At 39.5% G+C, this 24240-nt stretch overlaps 3 protein-coding genes across 3 annotated transcripts in view; 1 reads left to right on the top strand and 2 right to left on the bottom strand.

Annotated features, from left to right (window-relative positions):
- Positions 1 to 2380: 2380 nt before the first annotated feature.
- Positions 2381 to 24240, top strand: part of LOC123864847 — a 100330-nt gene continuing 78470 nt past the window's right edge. The window contains exon 1 of the mRNA XM_045905549.1: positions 2381 to 2638. Coding sequence (XP_045761505.1) covers positions 2560 to 2638 — 79 coding nt within the window. The 5' untranslated portion in view covers positions 2381 to 2559. The remainder of the gene's footprint in view (positions 2639 to 24240) is intronic.
- Positions 5907 to 14427, bottom strand: LOC123865023 (maltase A3-like). The gene is made up of 7 exons (XM_045905843.1): positions 14254 to 14427; positions 12930 to 13109; positions 11431 to 11567; positions 9735 to 10003; positions 9359 to 9548; positions 7319 to 7696; positions 5907 to 6287 (listed from the first exon to the last, which is right to left on the bottom strand). Exons 1-7 carry the CDS (start codon positions 14393 to 14395, stop codon positions 5952 to 5954), a joined length of 1632 nt encoding a protein of 543 aa, XP_045761799.1. The 5' UTR covers positions 14396 to 14427; the 3' UTR covers positions 5907 to 5951.
- Positions 15596 to 24078, bottom strand: LOC123864649 (maltase 2-like). The gene is made up of 9 exons (XM_045905260.1): positions 23865 to 24078; positions 23313 to 23492; positions 22601 to 22764; positions 21532 to 21917; positions 20961 to 21162; positions 20411 to 20591; positions 19268 to 19443; positions 18413 to 18651; positions 15596 to 15675 (listed from the first exon to the last, which is right to left on the bottom strand). The coding sequence occupies exons 1-9, from the start codon at positions 24076 to 24078 to the stop codon at positions 15603 to 15605; spliced, it is 1815 nt and encodes a 604-aa protein (XP_045761216.1). The 3' UTR covers positions 15596 to 15602.

Genomic DNA, 24240 nt, shown 5'->3' with positions numbered 1-24240 from the left:
TTTAAGATATTATCATCGGAGGCTAAGTAATTAACTATATTTTAATGGCGTGAATAAACTGCTTTCGAGACACGTTTTCCGCCTCGTTTTCACATTTCTACATACCTACCTACCTATCTGTGTTTGTAGGTACTAACTGACCGAAATTCTGCAGGTTTTACAGAAACTTTTACGCGCGAAGATTTTATTTATTTATTCTGGTATCAGAACTTGTATAAGTTACCCTTTGACTAGGATCTCACCTGGTGGTAAGTGATGATGGAATGATAACTAAGATGGAAATTCGCTAACTTGATAGAGTTATGGAAGTTTCATTAAACCCATAATACTCTGATCGACTTCTATGCGGCATCGTACCGAAACGCTAAAATCGCTTAGCGGCACAGCTTTGCCGCCACGCTGGTTTTTCTTTTAAGTAAACTAAGGAAAAACGGTCTGCCAATCCACAATTAACCAGCATGGTAGCCGCGCCAAAACCTTCTAATTCTGAGAGGAGACTTGTGCTCAGTAGTGCTAGTGAGCCAGCGATGGGCTGATCGTAATGAAGGAAAAGCGGACTATAGTAACAACTATTTTATCAAATAAATGTGCGACAAATGTGGAGTAAGACATACTTTACAAGCAAATGTATTGAAAAGCAATCTCTTATGAAATGGAAAGGAAAAAAGGGGAATCCAAGAATCCAACACATTACAACACCTCGAGGTACTTCAAAGTAATCCCGCCGCCCGCGCCGTACTCTAGTACTGTCAAAAAGATACCTTTATGTCTTGAGAGCCCTTGTGATGCTCGAGGGCCTCTTGGAGTGAGGAGTGGTTTGGAGTGGAGCGGGGAAGGCGCCGCGCGGTGGGGGGTGAGCACTCGTCGTAGTTAGCAAGAGAAGCTTATTGTCGTCAACTTGAGGAGTCGGTGTCGGTCGCCAGGGCCTGGTGAAGCGTGGTTCGAGACTGACTCCGTCTTTACGGGGTTCAGCTCTCTTATCTAGGTCATAGATTTATTTATTTTTTGTGTAATTTTCTTCATTTACTTGTATTTTCGGGGCATCTTTGGCTGGAGTTTCTTAAAATAATTTTAAATACAATATAAATAATTGCGGAACCGGCAGGATTTGAACTTGCGCCCAACGCTCTGAACGCTAAGCCACGGTTCCGCTTACAGAGCGTCGGGCGCGAACCCAGAAGACTTAGGTTTTGAAGTGTAGGTAAAAACTATCATAAAAATTATGAAATGGATTTTATTTTCAGGCTTCTCTATCCAAACACCAACTAATGTGGCCTTCTTTCAGAATGACAATTTGAAACATCATCACGCTGACGAAGTGAGGATTAGAGCGCATCATGGATAATTTTCAAGCAGTCTGGACGAAAACGCAATAACTTGGAAGAGGCTTGCCGTTTGACTCAAATGTATACTTTTAAATAGGTACCTAATAGCTGTGGTAATAGTTCGAGTCATGCCACTATCTAATCAATTCCGAGTATGAATGTACAGGAGCAGTATACAAGAGCGAATATCCCTATATGCGCGACACAATAATATTTTCCTTTGTATTTTTCGGAATAAAACGTATAGCCGATGTTCATGTCTAAGAGCAAGTTATCTACTTACCAGATTTTCTCAAAATTGGTTTAACATCCAGATAGGTCTTTAAAAGTCCCGTGGGAACTCTTTGATTTTCCGGTATAAAAAATAGCCTACGAGTATGTCCGATCCGATAAAAAGCTGTGATAGCCTAGTGGTTAGAACGTCCGCCTCCGAATCGGAGGTCGGAGGTTCGATCCCGGGCACGCACCACTAACTTTTCAGTTATGTGCGTTTTAAGCAATTAAATATCACTTGCTTTAACGGTGAAGGAAAACATCGTGAGGAAACCTGCATGTCTGAGAGTTCTCCATGTTCTCAAAGGTGTGTGAAGTCTGCCAATCCGCACTGGGCCAGCGTGGCAGACTATGGCCTAAACCCTTCTCATTCTGAGAGGAGACCCGTACTCAGTAGTGGGGCGGAAATGGGTTGATCATGACATGTCCGATCCCGGGTTGCAAATTATCTGTCTTTTTTTTTTCGAGGGAGAAATCTTCTAGATACCAGCTCAGGTTATATGGGATTTCTATCCACTAAAATCCCTTCAGTGGCCCTTTTCAGCACATACTGAGAAGCTCGGGGAACTCTGAAGAACGTGCGCCGGTGCCTCTCTCGCGCGACACCCATTGGGCTCCTCCTGATAGCTCTGTATGTACCTACCCACTCTGAATTTCATCAAAATCCGTTAAACAGATGGGCTGTGAAAAGCTAGCAAACAGACACACAGCCACGTCTTTTCGCATTTATAATGATTTTAACCGTATTAAGTAAACCCCAATATCTTTAGTCTTCTGCGTTTTGTAATTTCCACATTTTTTCAAATGGCAAACACGTATTTATTTAATCTATAGTTCGTAGCTAGCAACCCCCAAGGATCGCGAGCAGTGCGCATGTCCACTGTCGCCACGGCGGCGTGTGGTCGATAGCGGGCCCAGCAGTCCGCGCCGCGCCGGGCCCCCGCGAGCCCGTGCCGCGGCCATGAGGGCGCGAGCCGTGCTCACTGCGCTCACCGCCTGCCTAGCCGCCTCCATCGCACATGCGGAGAAGAGCAAGTTCTGTACGTACCCCTTTCTCTACTTTGAACGACAAAAATCGGACAATAATTGACGAAAAACCATCATGGAGTTAACCGTGGAAACCTCTGAGTTTTCTCACTGAAATGTGTCAATAGAGGGCGTGGAAATGCCGGTATATACTCTTTCCTACTGTAAACTACAATAAGAGAAGAAATAATCGTGATACACCAAGTACGAAAAATGCGATTTGAAATCCATTTTAGACTTACAAATGTAAAAACCGCGAACTAGGACATATCTAAGATATCTGTCAATGGAAAACCCCCGGTAGAGGGCGTATACACTTCAGTGTACTACTACTAGTAGTACTTGGACTACTATTCAGTTATAAACTACATAAAATCGCAAGGAATGAGTCACGAAGTTCATTATGGAGTTGTGAGCTTGTGGCTACAAAAACCGCTAGTTTAATGTGTTGCTCCTATTCTGCGCTTCTATTATTTACAATTATTTCTACAAACTACACTATTATTTCTCAATTCTAGTGTCTATATTAGCCGCCTCCATCGTACGTGTGGAGAAGTAGCAAGTTCTGTATATACCCCTTTCTCTACTTTAAACCATGAAAATCGGACGAAAGACGAAAAGACGAAAAACCACGCAGAAATCCAATCTGAAGTCTGTTCTATACACATAGTGGTTTTACACATCTAAAGGGATTTTTACGCTTTCTGACGGATTGTAGGTAGTTATTTAAGAAATCACTGAAGAGTTTACGGTTTTCGGGTATTTAATGAATCCATTTTGGAAGGATAACATTATCAAAACTTTCCTAATTCTAATTACGGTTAAAGTTTACACACTTCACATCTGTAATATTATACTTTTTTGTGTTTAATCTTATATTTTCAGGTCATGCCGTGATTCAATAATAATAATAATTACTTGTATATAATTCAATGAATAGCCACTGTGCTTGTTATCTCGTTACTAATATAACGTTTGATAACTAAGTATATTCTGCTCGCAATTATTACCACTCCGAGATTTCGACTCTTAGTTGACCGAGCGAAACGAGGTCTCCTGGTCTACTTGAGTGAAATTGCACTTGTCCGTCTGTAAGTCCGTCTGTCACAGCCTCATTACTTCTAAATTTTTTTTTTCGTTTCCAATATGACCATCTGCGATCGGCCCGCAGTCCGGCCATAATCAGATTTGGGCAGTTGTTTGATTACTTCTACATTACTGAACATAATTATGTACTTACTTCTAATCTATACAATTATACATATAATAAAATTGTAGAAAAGTGGTGTCTGTACAATGGAAATATATAAAAAAAGTAGCAGGGGTTGTTATATATCGATGCCGAACCCAAAATTGTAATTAATTTTTTTTTGTCTGTTTGTCTGTTTGTCTGTGTGTTTGTGCACGCTAATATCAGAAACGGCTTATTCGATTTAGATACGGTTTTCATTAATATATTGTAGTAAGCTTCACTTAATATTTAGTGCTTATTTAATGTCAATCGGTTCATAAATAAAAATGTTATGTCAATTTAAAGAATCACGGCGAACATTTTTAACGTACAGAGTATATGCTGCCCGAAAAGGCACTATTCCACGCGAACGAAGTCGCGGGCACAGCTAGTATAAACATAATACATAAAATGATGGTCTTAGTCGAATATTGAATAAAAAATATAAAAGCTTTATCTCAGCGGGGCTCTCATACGAAATGGGGGCTTTAAAGTGGTGTTTGAATTCGACGCTTTATCTATGTCATAAACGGCTACTATTAGAAACTGAAACTTGTGTATAATTTCAGTTATATCCTGTACTTGAACAACAAATACTATAATTAGATATTTTATCAATTCAAACATAAAAACATTTCATTTTTAATGGGCGTCAGTATATTTAAACATAACTTCACAATAAACCGCTTCGGTCGGTCAATTAATTATGTACATATAAAATTGATCGATAAAATCTGTTTGAAAGGATTATAACTGTAGTATACAGACCTAAGTTTGTTGGGTTTTTGATTAATTTGAAAATTAATTGAATTCTCGTTCTGTATTTGATTAATTAGATAATGAAGATGTTAACTTGGCATCAAAGTAAAAGGAAATGGAATTTGAAATGAGTACAATTAATTAAATACTTAATTTAAAAATGAATTTATTTCAACCTGACTAAATAAACTAACTTAATGAAACAAGAATTTTTTAAAGTTTTGAAGTTAAAGTTAAAAGTGGCAACCTCCTGCCAGATGCACTTAAACTGTTAAAGCTAATGATATCTTGCAGTGCGTTGCCACGATACTAAGTGTCTGGCAATGCATGACATGACCTCTAATACTATTCCAAAGAAAATATTAAAAAAATTGACTTTATACTTTGACGTAAGATTTTTACACCTTTGTTACCTGTAATCTCCCAAAGCCATCATGATCCAAACTTCATGTTCGCTGGTCGTTCCTTCCTACCTTCCTGTGTTGGGGACAATACGCAGAGAAACTTTCAGCTTTTATAAAATAACGAAGGTCCTCGTGGGCTCTTGGTCCATACAGAATAGAAGCCACCACGCCGCGATCGACGTCGCCCGGAAGTCACCCCACATCGCATTGTGCATTTCATCCCCTTTGTATTTTCTGTATGACCTATTTTCATCCGAGTCTTATGAACCCCATATCATTTACATAGGTGCCTACTTAAGTGAAATTATGTTCTCTATAAGGCAGAGAGGTTATATTTTAATTTACGTCATGAATTGTATTAAGTTCTCTACTGTTGTACTTAATTCAATATCTTCATTCTATAGTAGGTATTTCGAGTATTATATACTGTATACTCCTAACCACTACTACATGATGCTCTTAGCTTCGCCCGCGAGGATTTAGGTTCTTAAAAATCCCGTGGGAACTTTTGATTTTCCAGGGCAAAAGTAGTATAATAATAGCCTGTCCTCGGGTTGCAAGGTATTTCAGTACCTTTCGTAAAAACATTTAAACGGATCCTTTAAAAATCCCGTGGAATCACCAGGATTTAGGAATGCAATTTCTTACAGCGTCAAGGTTGAGGAGTTGGCTCCTCGAGATCAACAACAAAGTCTTTATTTGGCATGATACCTTCAATATCAATTTATAACCGACAGTTTCGAAATCCCATCAGATTTGGTGGTCAGATCCCCTGCATCATCAGGATTGAGGAGTCGGAATCCAAATTTTTTTGGAACAATGTCGCAAAGTTTCTTTATCGATTGAAAAGTGACATCATATTATGAGGTATAATATTTCGAAAATACAGACACGTCTTCAATTTTATTTATTGAAAAAAATTAGATTTACATTCTACAAGTTGCCAAAATACTTGTTAATCTTCTGCCATCCTTCTGACAGCTTGTTAGTTATTTTGTCCACCGGACCCGGTCCACCACAATGTCTAGAAGGTCCAGCTAAAAGGGCGGATTCTCCAGCTGCTAACTTCAGGGGTTTGTCCAAATTGACATGGGATTCAGGAGATAGACTGGATCCTCCAGAACTGGCAGCTACTGTCATCTCTTGGGGTAGCCCTGGGATCCTTGATAGATAAACTTCAGTTTGTCCAGGGCCCAAGTTTGTAACCACCAATAAAGTTCCCGCTCCACCCCACCTCAAAACTGATAATGCGTCGCCAAAACGATTTATCTGGAATTATTGTATTTGTACTTAGAATAAGGAAATACGGGGTGTAATTATAACGCTAGGAAACACGAAGACAGGTGATAGTACCGATGATTATACCACAAAAAACGCGAAAAAAATAATTAAAAAATCCTGTTTATTTTTAAAAATTTGCAGTGTATTGTCAAATAAAACATCTGAGTAACGCTAGAGGTCAACGAACGTTGCGTAGATAGGTGCCGTGTCGTAGGCGTGGCGTTGACTCCGAGTTTTGCTTGCTATGCAATACGGGTTTGAAAAATACTGAATCACTAAAACTACAACTATAAGGCAAATGGTTATTGATATTGGATTGTGTTTAGGTAGAATGAATGGCTCATAAGCGGTATTTACGCGCTTTACTATTCCTACTGTAAGTAGGTACATATTTGCACCCAAATTATGCTGATTACGGAATCTAAATATTGAATGCTAGATTGGCATACAAATCAAATTATGGCTGCATTATGGCAGCAACTGTAGATACACAATATGATCAGTCAGAATTAGAAAAGATTGAATGTCGGTTCCATCGACCATTGTTACAGTTGACTATAAATAAATCACCCATACAATCTATCATCCATATTATTCCGATTGTAGGTTGACTTGCGATAAGAATTCACGATCAAAATTTTAGGTTTTTGGCGGTTTATAAAATCGATTTTGCTCTATTCTAAATAATATGTATAGATGCTGTTATTTCGACGAATAAGAAAACTATTAAAATTATGCTCCAGAAAAAATTATATATAATTATAAATATTATAAAATCGAAGATTATGTAAATAATAAAAGAGCATGGAACTCCCCAGCGGGACTTCAATTACCTAGGTACTTTTATAAAGGGCATAGGTAATATTGTATGTCAAATCTTTAAAAAAAGAGCAACCGCCGAGTTTCTTGCTGGTTCTTCTTGCTAGGAAAAGCAATCCGAATCAGTGGTCAGAATTTGACGATTCAAAAGTAGGTAATTATAAAAGTTTAATAGGAGAAAAAATATTTTTATTAGGTACCTCAACATGTGGTCCCATAGCTGGAGACTTCCTCATGGCAGCCGCGACCCTCATCACACCAACATGGCTCAAATCATTGGCATACTCCGTCTTTGCATTGGCATATCTGTAGTTCGTAGCCAATGGTAACCAAGGTTTCCCTGACGTGAAACTGGCTGTAGGAGTGTCGTCCCAAGGAAACGGAGCGGCTGATGCGTGGCGTTGTGTGGGCCAACATTGGGTACTATCTGCCCATTCCAAGATGGTGTCTGCTGCCCCTAACTCGTCTCCTTGTTGGATCAGAGCAGCCCCGGGCAGGGTTAGGGCTAGCAGAAGTATTGCGTCCACCATTTCGTTGCCATAACGTGTTGCTATACGACTTTGGTTGGTTATACTGGTCTGAAAAAAAACAAGGTTTAGGTCCTACCAAGATCACGTTATAATTCGAGTTGACAGTTAATGTTTCTTTAGCTACGTCCTTATAGCTGAACCTAAGAGTTAAGACCATAAGATGCTGTAATCATCATCTTTCGACTAAGTAGGTCTGATACAGAAATCAGCAACATATTGGTTTTTCTCTATAATAATTAAGATGATGTGGTGAAGAGGCGGTCTTTTATACAGAGTCAATAAATACGAGGAAGTTCACAAAATATTTAAAAAAATATATTTTGATAGCTTAGTAACGGCATTATTTTTATTAACCTCCGACCCAAAAAGAGGGGTGTTATAAGTTTGACGTGTGTATCTGTGTATCTGTCTGTGGCATCGTAGCGCCTAAACGAATGAACCGGTTTTAATTTAGTTTTTTTTGTTTGAAAGGTGGCTTGATCGAGAGTGTTCTTAGCTATCATCCAAGAAAATCGGTTCAACCGTTTGAAAGTTATCAGCTTTTTTCCAGTTACTGTAACCTTCACTTGTCCGGGGGTGTTATAAATTTTTAATTTACACTTGTTTGATAGAACCAATAGAACTATCCATCTACATTCATATTCTAAATTCGAAAATGTATTTGTTTGTCCTTCAGTTCGGTTTCAACGGAGCAATGGACCGACGTTATTTTTTGCATGGATATAGTTAAATAGGTAACATAGGTTATTATTATCCCAGAAAATGAAAGAGTTCCCACTGGGTTTTTATGAACCTCAAGGCAGGCGGATAAAATCACAGGCATCAGGTAGCAGAGTGTAGAAGTAAGGAATTTTAGTGGCAATTTCAGTAAAAGGGAGAAAGGACAGCTTCCTAACAAGCGTGCTTGTTATGTTTCCAACGCCTTGTCAAGCAATTTGGAGCGTTTAGGAAGCACATACGACGAACTAAAACAAAACCATGTGTGAAATAGCACCGTATATCAAAACTAATATCCAAAAGCAAGACCCTGCACGGCTTACGGCAGATTTATTTGGACAGCAGCATGTTCGGTATTTAGGGTGGACTCTCGAGCCAAGTGGGGGTCATATCTTGCGGCGGGGTGCTAAAGCTCGCAGGTTGAGCGCCAAACTTGGCGGCAATCTCTTGTGTATCTTTTGTATACTGGTCTTAGCGCCAAGCGTCTGTACACCTTTTGCTTGTCGATATACACTGTTGCGGTTTAGAGGTCAGTATCGGAATAGTAGCCAAAGAAATGTTTAAAAGCATGAATGCTAGAGTCATTCACTGCAAACCTGACATTCTCTGCACAAAAATTGTTGCAACAACAAGATGATATGGATAGGCGATAAAATATAAGGTAGGATCATCGTTCGTTGAAATTTTTATAGAATGTATCCATAATATTATGATCTTCAGCTATATAGTTTTGCTTCTTTCTTGTTTGCTCAGCACAGCGTAGACAACAGACAAAATTTACAGCAAGTGTCTTATAACTGTTATTTCGACAAATCACACCCACTGAATAATCAAGACCCTAGTTATAGTGCGTCCTTTTCACTTTTATAGAATTGCGCAAAAGAGAGCGCCCTATGTTAGCTCGACTCCCTGAACATGGTAGCCAAGCCCCAAGTTCTGCGCCGCGCCGTCTAATGCTTATTTTCATAGCAGTAACATTAGCAGTGGACTTACGGTCCAAGTAGGGGCCATATCTTGCGGTGGGTACAACATCGAAGCGTGCAAGTCTAGTCCTAAGTTCGGCGCCGCTCGCCTCTGTGTCGCGGCGAGAGCATAACTTATCACGTTATTGGCTCCTGGACTTCCTTCCCCGTAGTATTTAGCACCGATGTCCGGTCCCAGCGCGGTCTCAACTAGTATTATCCTGAAAAGAAAGATAGGTAGATGTTTTAGTAATGTATTGCTTGGCTATATTTTACAGGCGCCAATTTTTATGTCTGATATTATTTCTAGACTAGAGGTGTAAGTTTATAGAATTGATCACATGAGCGTTTTTCAAATAATAATTATACCAGTCTTTAAAATTTTGAAAATATGAACACAAACTTACGGCGGATCCATATTAGCATTTCGAGCACAGCCCACAGCTGCAGTGGTCAGTTTCTTGACTAACTGCACACCACAGTTATAGTCTAACACGAAGTCAGGGTTCAGGACCACTCCTGCCAACCCTCGCTTCAACCAAGAGCATTGGACATCTGAGAACATGGCGATTAAGGCATCGGAACATAGGTTTAACAGTGCCTCATTGTTGGTGGTAATACCGAAGTAAGCAGCCCTTTCTTCATGCCAAATCCATTGGTCTACTCCTTCTTCAGCCTTGAAAAAGTAATATAGGATTTTAAAAAACCCGGTCAAGTGCGAGTCAGACTCGCGCACCGAGGGTTCCGTGCCTACTCGGTTAGTTTTTCCGACATTTTGCACGATAAATCAAAAACCGTCATGTACAAAAATAAATAAAAATCTGTTTTAGAATGTGCAGGTAGAGCCCTTTCATATGATACCCCATTTGGTATAGTTATCTTACTTTGAAAATTTAAACACATTTAAATTTTTTTTTAAATAATGTAACCACAAATTCACGGTTTTCGGATTTTTTGCTTTACTTGTGCTATGAGACCCACCTACCTGCCAAATTTCATGATTCTAGGTCAACGGGAAGTGCCCTATAGGTTTTCGTGACAGACACGACGGACGGACGGACGGACGGACGCACAGACAGACAGACAGACAACAAAGTGATCCTATAAGGGTTCCGTTTTTCCTTTTAAGGTACGGAACCCTAAAAATTACCTACTAGCTGTTTGACCGCTTGGAATTTGTGCTTTTTTGCAGAAGTTATTTTCCTACGGCAGAAAGTAAGGATGTATGTAGATTGTAGGCTATAGGACTCTATTTTTTGAAGATACCCGTTTTGTAAGTTGCAGAAAACTCAAGGGAAACTCAGAACTTGGGAAAGCATACCAAACTCTAGTTAAACGTATAAACATTGAAGACTCGAAGCATTTCGTGCGAGTAATTGGAGTATCGATTAATGATTGGAATCAATTTGTAAAAAATATTATATTCTGTTCTATTTATATCTTGGTGCTTTTACGTAAATTGTAAATCCCAAATTACAGACATAAAATTTATCATGGTGATCATTATTTTGTATTTATATTTCATTTTTTTACTAGTTACTATTATTATAGCTTGGCTTACTATTTTTGACAACCTCCCTGGCGCAGTGGTATTATAAGTGGGAGGTACCGGGTTCGATTCCCGACAGAGGCTCAAAATTTTATAATTTCTAAATTTCTGGTCTGGTCTGGAGGCTCGACCGTGGCTAGTTACCACCCTACCGGCAAAGCCGTGCAGTCAAGCGATTTAGCGTTCCGGTACGATGCCGTGTAGAAACCAAAGGTTCACCTAATCATTAACCATCTTAGACTGCATCATCATCACTTACCGCCAGCTGAGATTGCAGTCAAGGGCTAGCTTGTATCTGAATAATAAAAAAAGGCTGAATAAAACAGGACAATTTTTATAATTCAAACCTAGCTTATGCCCGCGTTATTCGAGTAGTTTGAACTGTGTGTTCAAACTACTCGAATCAGTCAGTCAGTCAATCAATCTTCTCCTGTTATTTACTTAAGATTTCTTCAATATATATATTTTAAGGCAAAAAATCTGAATGACTCCAGTCCAAACCACGTAAATACCTCGGTTTATATGTGGTTTTAGCTGGAAGTCATATCCCTTACCGCCGGTGGCTTGTCCTCCTTCCCATCTCTCCAAACAAGCTTATCTTCGTATCCAGGTCTACGCTCAGCGCTAAAATTGAACAGCTCGGAACTTGAACTGATAGTCTGTAGAGGCAGCGTTATAAGAAGCTTGAGATCTGTGGACAGAAAGATATTCTTTGATCTAAATCCTCCTCTAATCTAAATCTTTATAACGAAACAGGCTAGATCGGTGCTGCCCATAACAGCTCTAACTTCATTCCTCGCAGCCCTGCAGTTCTGTCGTCACCACGACTCATGCAACTGAGTCGAAATATCGGCAAAAACACCAAATTAATCATGGTATGTACTCGTTATCTACAAAAAACCGGCCAAGTGCGAGTCAGACTCGCGCACTGAGGGTTCCGTACTCGGATATTTTTTCCAACATTTTGCACGATAAATCAAAAACCATCATACATAAAAATAAATAAAAATTTGTTTTAGAATGTATACGTAATGTCCTTTCATATGATACCCCACTTGGTATAGTTACTTTTTTTTAGTATCTTACTTTGAAAATTGAAACACATTTTAATTTTCGCCTTCGGCATATTGACCAAAATCTTTCTCCTAATTTGAATTTCTCCTCTGAATTTGAAAAAACCGGTCAAGTGTGAGTCTGAGTATTACACTAAGGGTTCCGTACCATCATACAACAAATAACACTTTTTTTGTGATGAAACCGGTTTTCGGAATTTTCCCTTGAGACCTTGCTACCTGTCTTTTAGGATTCTAGGACACCGCGAATTAGGTACCCTTTAACCTTTAGGTTTTGATTTCTTTGACGGGTGTCGACGGACAGACAGACTTTTTTCTTTTTGAGGTAACCTTTGAGAAACCCTAAAATATTACTTTTAGGCAAGCTTTGATTAATAAAATATTCATTCAATTATACGTTCATCTGTTTATTTTTTCGAACAATGAGTAGGTATAATATCCATTCCACTAGTTATTGTGATCAAAGGGATCAGACTAGATAATGCTCTAACTTTGGCTATATGCTTTAGGCTGCCCGCAATATTGGGTAGGAATATTGATTTATTACATTGTGCATTGTTAGGTACATTGTTGTTAGTTATAACAATATAGGTAGGTAACTATAGCACAGAGTTTTGAAAAGAAGTTTCAACTTTAAACAAAAGTCCCCTAGAGTCAGGAAAACAGTTTTTTTCCGTAACTCCTACTTCACCCCAGCATCAATCACACTTCACACTAATATTATAAAGGTGAAAGTTTGTGTGTATGTTTGTTACTCTTTCATACAAAAACTACTTAAAAGATTTGGCTGAAATTCAGAATGGAATTAGATTATACCCTGGATCACATACGCTACTTTTTATCCCGGAAAATCAAAGAGTTCCCACGGGATTTTGAAAAACCTAAATCCACGCGGATGAAGTCGCGGGCATCAGCTGGTTTTCAATAGTTTTTACGATAAAAAATCTACAAGCTATCTAAAATGAATGAAAAATACTTACCCAGCTTCTTAGCTTTCTCCACCAGCTTATTGAACTGGCTGAGGGTTCCGTATCTCGCATCGATGTCAGTAAAGTCCACCGTGCCAGGAGAGGCACAGTCGGTACTCTTGGCGAATATTGGCGACAGTACGACTGCATCAGCGCCCAACGCACGCACATAACTTAGCTGTTTGATTGCTCCTGTTCATGAATGAAGATATTTTAGTTTGAGGGTTCCGTATCTCGCATCGATGTCAGTAAAGTCCACCGTGCCAGGAGAGGCACAGTCGGTACTCTTGGCGAATATTGGCGACAGTACGACTGCATCAGCGCCCAACGCACGCACATAACTTAGCTGTTTGATTGCTCCTGTTCATGAATGAAGATATTTTAGTTTGAGGGTTCCGTATCTCGCATCGATGTCAGTAAAGTTCACCGTGCAAGGAGAGGCACAATTGGTAGGTATTTTGGTCAATATTGGCGAATTTCAAGCAAGCTCCCTTACTAAACGAGCGTTGTGACGTTTGATAAAAATCGCTGATTTGACTAGTAGGTAGTCACCGTCCCTATTTATTTTACTATGGAACCCTAAAAAATGTATCATAAGCTTTCCATATATAAAGCAAATCAATATTTGTAATTTGTACCGCGATTGAATGGAGTCGCACTTACAACACGCCCGGACAATAAATCAACATCAACCTGTAAGCCTACAATGCGGCGCCGGGTGATTGTCAAATTTACCCCACTTTACCCCTGTTACTCCACATTTACCCCTAGTTTACACCCGATTGAAGGGTTGTTTTTATTCGCGTCACTTTTACAAGTGGTTTTCGCTCTCTGCATGACAATATAGCGTAAATATCGCTGGAATTTTATTTTGGCGATTGAATTACTGAAAACGACAAAGGACGTTTTGCAAAAGAGGTTCTGGATTCGGTTCCCGGTAGAATTATTTACAATTATTATTTTATACGATGATTTCTTTGATTCATTTTCCGAAAGACAGTGACAACTCCCCCTAAAAGAAAAAAAACTAGAGAGCCTTGTGGATCTGTGTAGACAAATCTCAAAGACAATCATCATCTCTTAGTCTAAATGCACAGTTGCAATAAAACTTAGAGAGAAACTTCTTGTTCTCTTTCAGCCCAGGTATTTTTTCCGTACTTAGTCCGATAAAAGTATTTAAGTAGAGAAACATTTACAAGTGATTTTATAAGTGTTGGTTCGTGCATTGTATCTGAGATATACTTTCCAGCTGGATCACTCCAGCCAGCCAAGTTCAATGCAGATTCCAAGCAGACCACCCACGTCAGAAGTGGAGGAGAAGTTAAAGGATGAGTACCTTGGACATCGCCCAGGCCATCTCCATCGGAGTCCTTGAAGGAGTCCACGAGAATCCTGTAGTAGACCGCGTTGCTCCACCAGGGCAGCTGTTCCGCCAACAGACTGTTGAACACCAGCAACACGACCGCGACCAACCACATACTGCACCGGATTAATGGCCACCATTCAATAGAACGACCTTGGACTAGTGAGGAGATCTGTTCATGTTAAAAAATATATTGATGGTATTAAATGAACTACATTGCTTTATTGGTCTAGTGGATAGCTTATTTTGGCTACGAATCATGAGGTTCTATGTTCGAGTCCAAAAAAGTAGTAAATCTGTCAAGAATTTGCACCTCTAACTTTAAAAACTATAAAAAATGTATGCCTGGGAGTTCTCCATAATGTTTTCAAAGGTGTATTAATGAAGTCTGCCAATCCGCATGACCTAGCGTGGTCGACTATGGACCCTTCTCAATCTGAGATTAAACCCGTGCTCAGTAGTGAACCGGCAATGGTTTGATCATGATTATGTAATTCGCAGCCACTGAGCAATATGCATGTTAATCAGTGTCTCATAAAGCCCTACATATATCGTGGCTGTCTGGTGGCCATCTCTATCACTTCCAGGCGGAAACCGTAATTCCGTCACGGAGCAAATTGCCGGACAAGTGCCTATTGTGTACGGATAAACGTATGTTGTGATCTGTGATTATGTTGCCTAGCTAATTTGAACGTATTTAACTAACAATTAGTTAGTCAGTAGTAGTTATTTTGCTCAGAAAATTCTTCGTCGAGTGGGAAGAGAAGCTTTGTCATCCATCCCACATCCCTTTCATGATATGATACCCCACTTGGTATAGTTATCTTGCTTTGAAAATTGAAAATACCTACTAATTATTTGTTCATGTACTCATTTTAATTTTTGTTTGTTTGATGTAACCACTTTACGGTTTTCGGATTTTGTGCTATAAGACCTACCTATACCTGCCAAATTTTATGATTCTAGGTCAACGGGAAATACCCTATAGGTTTTCTTTACACACACGACAGAGGGACAGACAGACAGACAACAAAGTGACCCTATGAAGGTTCTGTTTTCCCTTTTTTTTGGGCATAGCTCCCTAAAAATAAATAGAAAAAAGTCATCAATACTGCAGCGGTTCAGAGCATCGTAGCTTAGTGGCTAAAAAGATGGAGGTAGCCAGAAAGTTTCATTTGTAAAGAAAGGTATTGAAAATGAAATAAGAAAGGAACACTTAACCAGGTCGTAGTAGTATTTTTATTATCAGCTTATAATGACGTAACACAAACAATAATAACTACGTCTACAAGTAGGTAATAACTACACGCAATAACTAGAAACTACGTCGGCGGAGCGCGCAGCACCAGCGCCTCACCCGCCCGCAGGGTCGCGCCCCCTCGGGAAACTGTGTCACTGGAAAAAACCATTCATTGTAAACCTCTCACGTAGTTTGCGGTCTATAAGCTGTATTTAAAGAAGTATAACAATGATAATGACGGGCTTTTATCCCCAAAACGTCGAAGCTTCAGCTCCATTATTTATTACTAGTTGTTCCCCGCAATTTCAGCCGGGTATTAGCTGAAATTGCGGGGAACAACTAGTAATAACTAGTCTTCTTAGATCTGGGCGCGTTTGGAACCCTCGTAGCTTTAGTTTTAAAAGTTTACGTAATTAATTATCACCACTATATTTATCATATTACAAATCGAACAATTCTGACCATCAAAAGGAGAACAATATATTTAACAAGTGTAAATTTAAAATTTATAACACCCCCGACAAGTGAAGGTTACAGTAACTAGAAAAGAGCTGATAACTTTCAAACGGCTGAACCGAATTTCTTGGATTATAGCTAAGAACACTCTCGATCAAGCCACCTTTCAAACAAAAAAACTAAATTAAAATCGGTTCATTAGTTTAAGCGCTACGGTGCCACAGACAGATACACAGATACACCGATACACAGATACACACGTCAAACTTATAACACCCCTCTTTTTGGGTCGGGGGTTAAAAATAGTACCTATTTTGAATTAATGATTTGAGTTTGAAGCTGAGTTCATTTGCGTGGATTTAGGTGTTTTTAAATCCCGTGTTTTTTAATTCCCTTTGTTTAATATATCCCTATATCTTACGCGAATTGAAACTGTGTGGTTATACTCATTGATTTTGGAAGAATTTCTATGGTTATAACTATTGAGAGATCGAGATATTATTATTGTCGATTCACTATTGATGAATTTCTTAATAATTAGCCTTAAATTACGTTTATAATATTTAGGATGGCCTAGCTGATGCCCGCGATTTCGTCTGAATTTTTAAAAATCCCGTGGGAAATCCGAACCCGGATTGTAATTGAGTTAGGTTATACTATTTGGAGAGATTGAGGTTGTTCCCGCGTCGCAAAATATCGCAATGCGTTTTGAAGACGTAAATCTTAGTAATAAATACTCATATCAAAGTGGTTTAAAATAGAACCACATCATTCAGTTTAGTCTGCATTGTATTTCAATTTCAAATTTGCATCGATTACACCACCCCAAAATCAAAATTGTTCAAATCCTAGAAGTATTATACTCAGAAGCATTCCAATAACCCTACACTCCAATAATATCTGCTGATTACACAATCGAGAACAAAACGACTACAAAAATCCTCATTGCCATAAAAATATCCGATGTGGAATATACAACTTCATGTTTTTGCGCTGTGCTGGTGGAAAATATGCATAGCGCTGTTTTCGCAATCGACTGAACTGCGTTGGATAACTATTTAATTGCTGGTACGCATTTGCATTCAGAAAAAATCCGATGGACACGTGGTCCAAATTTTAAAACAATGCCCTGTTTTTCCCATGGAAATGGGAAATCCAACTAACAAAAAAAGAAATAATACCCTGATGTCGCTAGAAGCTTGAAGACCAAGGTCTTCGAACAGTGTGTGTTGCCAGTGATGACGTATGGAGTCAAGACATGGTCGCTAACTATAGGCCTCATAAGAATCCTTAGAGTCACTCAGCGGGCGAAGAAGAGAGCTATTATGCTTGATGTTTCTCTGCGTGATAAAATCAGAAATGAGGAGATTCATAGAAGAACCAGATGAGCCGACATAGTTCAATAGATAGCGAAGATGAAGTAGCAATTTAGGCAGGGTGAATATTCGAAAAAACGATAGACGTTGGGGGGTTCGAATATCGTTGGAATACCCCCCTCCCCCCTTACCGAGCTTATAAGGTGTGTTGCTGCAATAGTTACTGAGAGAAAAGCACAGAAATCCTTGGAGAAGACCCAACCCGCTACGTGGTGGCGTTCAACGTGCTGTCTGAAGACTTCCGCCAAGCCAATAGGTAGCTTGTCTATGTAGGAAAGACCAGCTTGCTTTAAACAAGATTTACATAAAACAAAATACAATAGAAGAAGGATGATAATAACATTAAAGACTCTATTTCCTATAGAATCTATGAGTATGCTTCTTATGCTTCCGAGTAGCAAAGGGAACCCTGCATTAACTATTGTTTAGACTTTGAATGGTGTTGCGTGGCGGCGGCGGCGGTGCGTGTTGTTTGTTTTCCTGCATTTGTTACCTCACGTATGTAATGTTTTTACAAAGGAGATTGATGTATGTATGCCTCGTGTTGTGTATAAGGTTTTTGAAAATAGAACTCTTTATTCTCAAACTCAGTCAGTCACCTTTTTTTCTTTTTTTTTTTAGATTAGCATGGATAGTATGGATACAATCAAGGCGCTTCCAGAATAGATGGATACAATATAGTCGCCTGAAAATTCAGCTCAAATTAAAACATACCGCATTTTAAAGTCTTTCAAAAATATAACTTACAACAGGCAAGTCTGTATGCTGCATGTTGCACCATACAGATTTGTCTGTTTCAGCGGATTATAGCAAATTAAGCTTTTGGTTCCTTCTATATCATGTACCTTCGCAAAGTAATGCCGGCTCCTATACAACAAATATGTAACTCTTGATGCTAGAGGCATACTTGCGCCGTTTACCGATCTCAGCAATTTCTGTTGCAGCTCCCCCAGTCTTCATGTTGCCTCCCTGATACGGGACCAATGAGTCTCTGCAAGTTGCAGTCCAAATTTTTTGAACTTTGTGACTTTTTTTGAAGTCGTTCAAAAATATAACTTACCCATTAACTCTGCTGGAATGGATACTAGAAACATGGACAGTCAACGGGTCCCTCAAGAGTGCGATTGTGGACAAGTCCACCGTGTCCTCTACGTCACCAACATTGAACAGTAACGCGTAGGTGTCGTAAGTGATGATGTGACGGATCAGAATGAAGGTGCTTTCAGTCAAGGCTTGGAGGTGGTAGCTGCCATGGGATAGCGCGGGTTCCTTGCGTAGGTTCACCAGTGATTTGTACACCTGGAATTCCAAAAAAAAATAGAGACAACTAAACAAAGAAGGTAGAGAAAAACGTCATATATGTATGTTATACAGATGATATAATTTAGGGATTTTAGTAGGAGGTTCACTATGAAATTAATAATATAATGATGACAATATAGAACGGATTTAGACATGACTCAGGATTCATGTATACCTAGATCTGTATGTAAGTTTATTTGTTCCACCATTATCTTCTAAAATATATCAAAACAGATTTGCAGGTACCTATGCTATGAAAGAATAAATATCTAGTACAAAGAATTATTTACTTCATACATCCATGCACTTGAAGGCATGGATTGTATGGCGAGATACTCAAATGTGTTTTTTTTTACTTTTTTGTTCTTTTTTAGTAGCCGTGTTTTTTTAAAATTACAATTTGTTACAAATACACTGACAAAAACAATCCAAAATGCAAGGATGAAATCCAAATTGCCAGATCTGAAAACCACTAGGTATGATTTTGTTCTACAGAACACCAAATCTGATAGATTTTCTAAAACCTAGATAACTACAGATTACAATACTTGATTTATCTACTATAATATTATACCTCCAAAAAATATTTACAATAGGATATGCTCCGTCATACCTTGTAATGACTCCGTTCCGTCTCTTGTTGCTTTCGTAAATTAATTTCCATGTAATCCTGCGCTATCGGCAACCAGGTAGTGGCGTTAGTGGAGAACCCAGCGCTCGTGGTGTTGTCCCAATGGAACGGTGTTCGTGCTGGGTCTCTGGAGTACTGCATGTAGTTGTCCGGGTTACCTGAACGATTAATCCTTATTTATCCTTATTTAATATTATAAATGCGAAAGTGTATCTGTCTATCTGTCTTTCTGTCTGTCTGTCTGTCTGTCTGCTACGTTTTCACGCCGCAACCACTAAACCGATTTTAATGAAATTTGGTACAGACTTGGGATACCTCCCGGGGAAGGACATAGGCTACTTTTCATCCCGGTAAATTGAAGAGTTCCTACGGGATTTAAAAAAACCGAAATCCACGCAGGCGAAGCCGCGGGCATCCTCTAAAATAAATAAAAAAAAATTTTATTTAGAGCGACTAGGGCTCAATTCGTTAGTGGACAGTTTTAATTCTTAACTTTGTGGGGATGTTAGTAATAACAAGAAGTAGTTAAAAATTTAAATTTACAATTATTGTGGCCTCACCAACAGTTGAACTATGTGTTCAAGCATTGGTGAGTCCATTCTATTCGCAAATATGTTCAGGATGCGATTGGTACTTGAGGGCAGTCTTGTCAGCAGTTATGATGACTTCTTCCGCATTATGGCAAAGAAGTCATCAGTCCACTCCTCTGCGAAAACCTGACGCTAAACGGACTACTCTGTCAAGCTAAGAGCTCGTTCACACAGGCTGCGTAAGCGTTGCGTAAGCGTAAACGTAGCGCGTACCATTGCGTTGTAATGTATGGAACGGTATGAAACATGGCATACCGCTTGCGTGGCGTGAACGTTCACGTAGACGTAATGCGTGCAGTTACGTCTATGGATTCAAGCGCCTCTCTACGCACGTGTCACGTGTACTTGCTGCATACGCATTGGTGTGAATCAGCCTTAAGTTTGCACCTCGCGTCGATTACGCCACACTGACGCTTAGATACGGTATGCGAACCGTTCTGACGCAACAACGACCATCGACGACAGGATTTCTTTGGAGATTGTTCGCCGTGGTCGAAATTCATCAGTCGGCACGACATTATTATACTATTAGTACCCTGGTTGCAAGCAGCAACATCCACGGTGTCCTCCCAGCTGACGTAGCCGTCCCTCATGCCGATCTCTTCCCCCTGGTACGTGATGGCCACTCCGGGCAGCAGCATACTTAGAGAGTTCATCCCGTCAACCATATTGACCCTGAATCTTGTCGGCATCCTCATCTGGTCGTGATTACCAAACTAGAAGACAGGCAATTCAAATTTAGGTATAGGTATATAATTTAACATAATATTAGGAAATAATATCATAGTCGTTTCATTGGAGAAAAAACATAAATTACTAGTTTTTCCCACGCACTCGGTGCGCGAGTCCAACTCGCACTTGGCCGGTTTTTTTTTATGTTACAATAAAACTCAAAGCTAGCCTTATCTAATTACTATACAAATCATGCCCGCGTGGAATGGTGCCAAGAATACTTGCTGCATTTCCGCGTTGGCCAGCCAGGCTGATCCGTTGCGCAAAAAATTAACCAGCTCTTATATCACCAGACGAAGCTATTAATCAAAGATAGAAATTTCGTATGTAAAAAAGAAATAATATATACTTACCACCCAATTCGCAATCCTCCCAGCTGGCATGTAGGTGAGCCAGCGTTTGATAACGTAGACGAAATCCCGCGCGCTGGATTTGCCAGACAAGCTATTGATCAGCTCGAAATTGAATGGGAAATGAGCCCCGTCCCGGCCTGCTTCGTCGCCATAATATAACATGGTCATGGTTATATTGGCGTAGGCTTCTGCTAACAGAATTCTGTGAAAAGTTTTAATGATATCAATAGGTAGGTCCATATTATTCATATCGAATCCCGCAGGCAATTTGAGATTTGCCTTCACACAAGTTTAAAAAATCTACTAAAAGAAAGTATGTTGTGACTGTTTGTAAGCTTTGTTATAAATAAATTTTACATGTTTTCGTAATTGAATTTTATTTCCATGGTAGACTTACTTGTCTATTCATATGACTTCATTGTATTCAATGAAATAATCAATCAGTTAATCAGTCAGTCAGTCATATTTTCCTTTTACATATTTAGATGTACATTGTTTTCGGTAACCAAAAGTTTGCCATCATAACTTCGTATGTAAAAACCCTGTAAATAAAAGATTAAAAGAAACTTACTTCGTATCACTTTTGTTTTGCTCTTTGTAACTGTCAGAAAAATTTCTCCATTCGTAAATGACGTCATACAGTTCAATCAAATGCCTCGTGTACTCCTGCGTGGTGTAACCGGTTTCATTCGGTCTCAAAAACATGTTTCCACTCAAAGGTTCATCTGGATAGACCCCACCGTGGTCGTTAGGGTCCGCTTCGAAGAGATGCGCCACAGCATCCACTCTGTACCCATCTGCTCCTTTGTTGAACCAGTACTCCATTATGTTGAGCATCTCTGCCCTGACAGCTGGGTCTCTGAAGTTGAAATCGACCTGTTCCTTCGCAAATTGGTGTAAGTAGTACTGTTGTCGCGTTTCACTCCATTCCCAAACTGAACCGCCAAATTCACTTATCTGAAAACATCCATGATTGAACTGTAACTAGACGATTCATTTCTGAAAATCTTAATCAGAGGAAACATTATTATTTGTACACCCCAAAACAATTATTTTGGAATAATGTACTACTGAACGAATTTGAACTTAACTTGGCTTACTTAGAGATATAATATTCCGAGTTAACATATACTTACTTAGGAAAGTTTTTAACCCGAAAAACATTGGGGCTAAGTACTTGGATATGGGATCAAAATTTCGGTAAAAAAAAAATTGGTATCCAAACTTCTCAGTGCAATTCAATACGGATTCCATTGTCATTCAAAATATTTTACGATAAAGGTTTATAAGTAGATTCTAATATTTAACACATTCATACCTACTTATTTGTCTATGGAATAGGTGGATTCCCCGTGCGAAGCCGTGGCGGTTCAAAAAGCTAACTGACTGGCGGACTGACTGACTGATCTATCAGCACACAGCTCAAACTACGTATCGGGCTGCGCATGCAGATAGCTATTATGGTGTAGACATCTATTCAGAAAGGATTTTTGAAAATCCAATCCCTAAAGGGGTAAAATAGGGGTTTGAAAGTTTAGTCCACGCGGACGAATTCGCGGGCATAAGCTAGTAGCTAGATTCAGATAAAATACAAGTTCTTTAATTAAAAGGCTTTTAGCATAAAAGTAAGTAAGGTTTACCCAGTTGGAAGGCACGAGCCGTTCAGAGATGTTGTTGGGGTTGAGTTTAGGGTCCGCCCAAACGAAAAAGTTTTCATACCCCGGCTCCCTCGCCAGGGATCGCTTGAAGTATTCCGATTGATCGCTCGCGTGATTTGGCACGTAATCTAATAGAATTTTAAGTCCTGGGAAATAATGTTAGGTTATAATATAAGCGCCAGTCAGAAAAAAAAACATGTACTTTTAAGTAAAATTTAAATATTTTTATCGAATGGAATATCCTCACAAAACCTTCGTGAAAAACACAGGTCCAACGCGTAGAGGACATCCGAGAATTTTAATCTAAAAAAACCGGCCAAGTGCGAGTCAGACTCGCGCACTGAGGGTTCCGTACTCGAGTTTTTTCCAACATTTTGCACGATAAATCAAAAACTATTATACATAAAAATAAACTATGTAACCACAAATTCGCGGTTTTCAAATTTATTCCTGTACTTGTGCTATAAGAGCTACCTACCTGCCAAATTTCATGATTCTAGGTCAACGGGAAGTACCCTATAGGTTTCTTGACAGACACGACGGACAGACAGACTGACAACAAAGTGATCCTATAAGGGTTTCGTTTTTCCTTTTGGAACCCTAAAAACGAACGGCAAAATAAATTATTTAATTCGAGCGTGATTGCTATCACAACATCTAATGATCCAGTTCCAAGAAAAAGTTTTTAAGTTACCAAGGTTATGTGCTTTGTGCACGAGCTCCTCGAAATCCGCCATGGTTCCATATTCTTCGTGAATGTTGTAGAAGTCGCTGATATCGTATCCGAAGTCCACCATGGGTGACACAAAGATAGGTGACATCCATATTGCACCTATGCCGATGTCCACAAGGTGATCTAACTGCGTTGTTATACCTGTAATAATAGATAGTAATATTACCCACAGTTTTAGTCTAGTTGCCTCCTATTCAGGAGATTGGAGGTGATCCTGGGCACGCACGTCAAAATTTTCGGAGCTATGTGCGTTTTAAGCAATTAAATATCACTTGCCTTAACGGTGAAGGAAAACATCGTTAGGGAGCCTGCATGCCTAATAGTTCTCCATAATGTTCTCAAAGGTGTGTAAAGTTTGTCAATCCGTACTGGATCAGCGTGGCAGACTATTGTCTAAACTCTTCTCACTCAGATAAGAAATCCATGCTCAGTGGAGGGTCCGCGATGCGTTGAAACAACGGAATTAGCCACGTTGTCTTTTGAATTTGCATGAAGTATTTTCGACTAACTTACCTTTCAAATCACCAATCCCGTCACCATCACTGTCTTTGAAGGATCGAGGATAGATCTGGTATATGACCGTATGTTCCCACCAGTCCAAAGGCACCAGCTCCGGTGGTGGTGGGCCCCGGTTGGCCAAAAACCCCCATGTTAAACTCCCCACCACCGCCCCTACCACCAGGATCGCACCCACCGTAATTCCTACCACTTTCCAGAACGATACCATCTTGAATGACGCGAAACATAAGAGAAGTTTTGTACTTTATTGATGTACTTAATTAAGATAAAGCTTTTTAGGGTTCCGTACCCGAAAGGTGCCAACATGCACTAAGCCTATTACTAAGCCTCCGTTCGTTTGTCTGTCTGTCTGTCAGCGGGCTCAATCTGA

The sequence above is a fragment of the Maniola jurtina genome, chromosome 1, assembly GCF_905333055.1.
Source record: "Maniola jurtina chromosome 1, ilManJurt1.1, whole genome shotgun sequence".
Lineage (NCBI taxonomy): Eukaryota > Metazoa > Arthropoda > Insecta > Lepidoptera > Nymphalidae > Maniola > Maniola jurtina.
Note: the sequence above shows the minus strand (reverse complement) of the source record. Positions and strands in the feature narration are given on the sequence as shown.

Coding starts and splice junctions, on each gene's coding strand:
- LOC123864649 (XM_045905260.1), bottom strand. CDS start 24,078: ATGGTATCGTTCTGGAAAGTGGTAGGAATTACGGTGGGTGCGATCCTG. Junction 21,918..22,600: donor GGCTCGTGCCTTCCAACTGG/GTAAACCTTACT, acceptor GGATGTTTTCAG/ATAAGTGAATTTGGCGGTTC. Junction 15,676..18,412: donor CATTCCAGCAGAGTTAATGG/GTAAGTTATATT, acceptor GGTTTTTTCCAG/TGACACAGTTTCCCGAGGGG.
- LOC123865023 (XM_045905843.1), bottom strand. CDS start 14,395: ATGTGGTTGGTCGCGGTCGTGTTGCTGGTGTTCAACAGTCTGTTGGCG. Junction 10,004..11,430: donor AGGAGGACAAGCCACCGGCG/GTAAGGGATATG, acceptor TACTTTTTCAAG/GCTGAAGAAGGAGTAGACCA. Junction 9,549..9,734: donor AATGCTAATATGGATCCGCC/GTAAGTTTGTGT, acceptor CTTTCTTTTCAG/GATAATACTAGTTGAGACCG.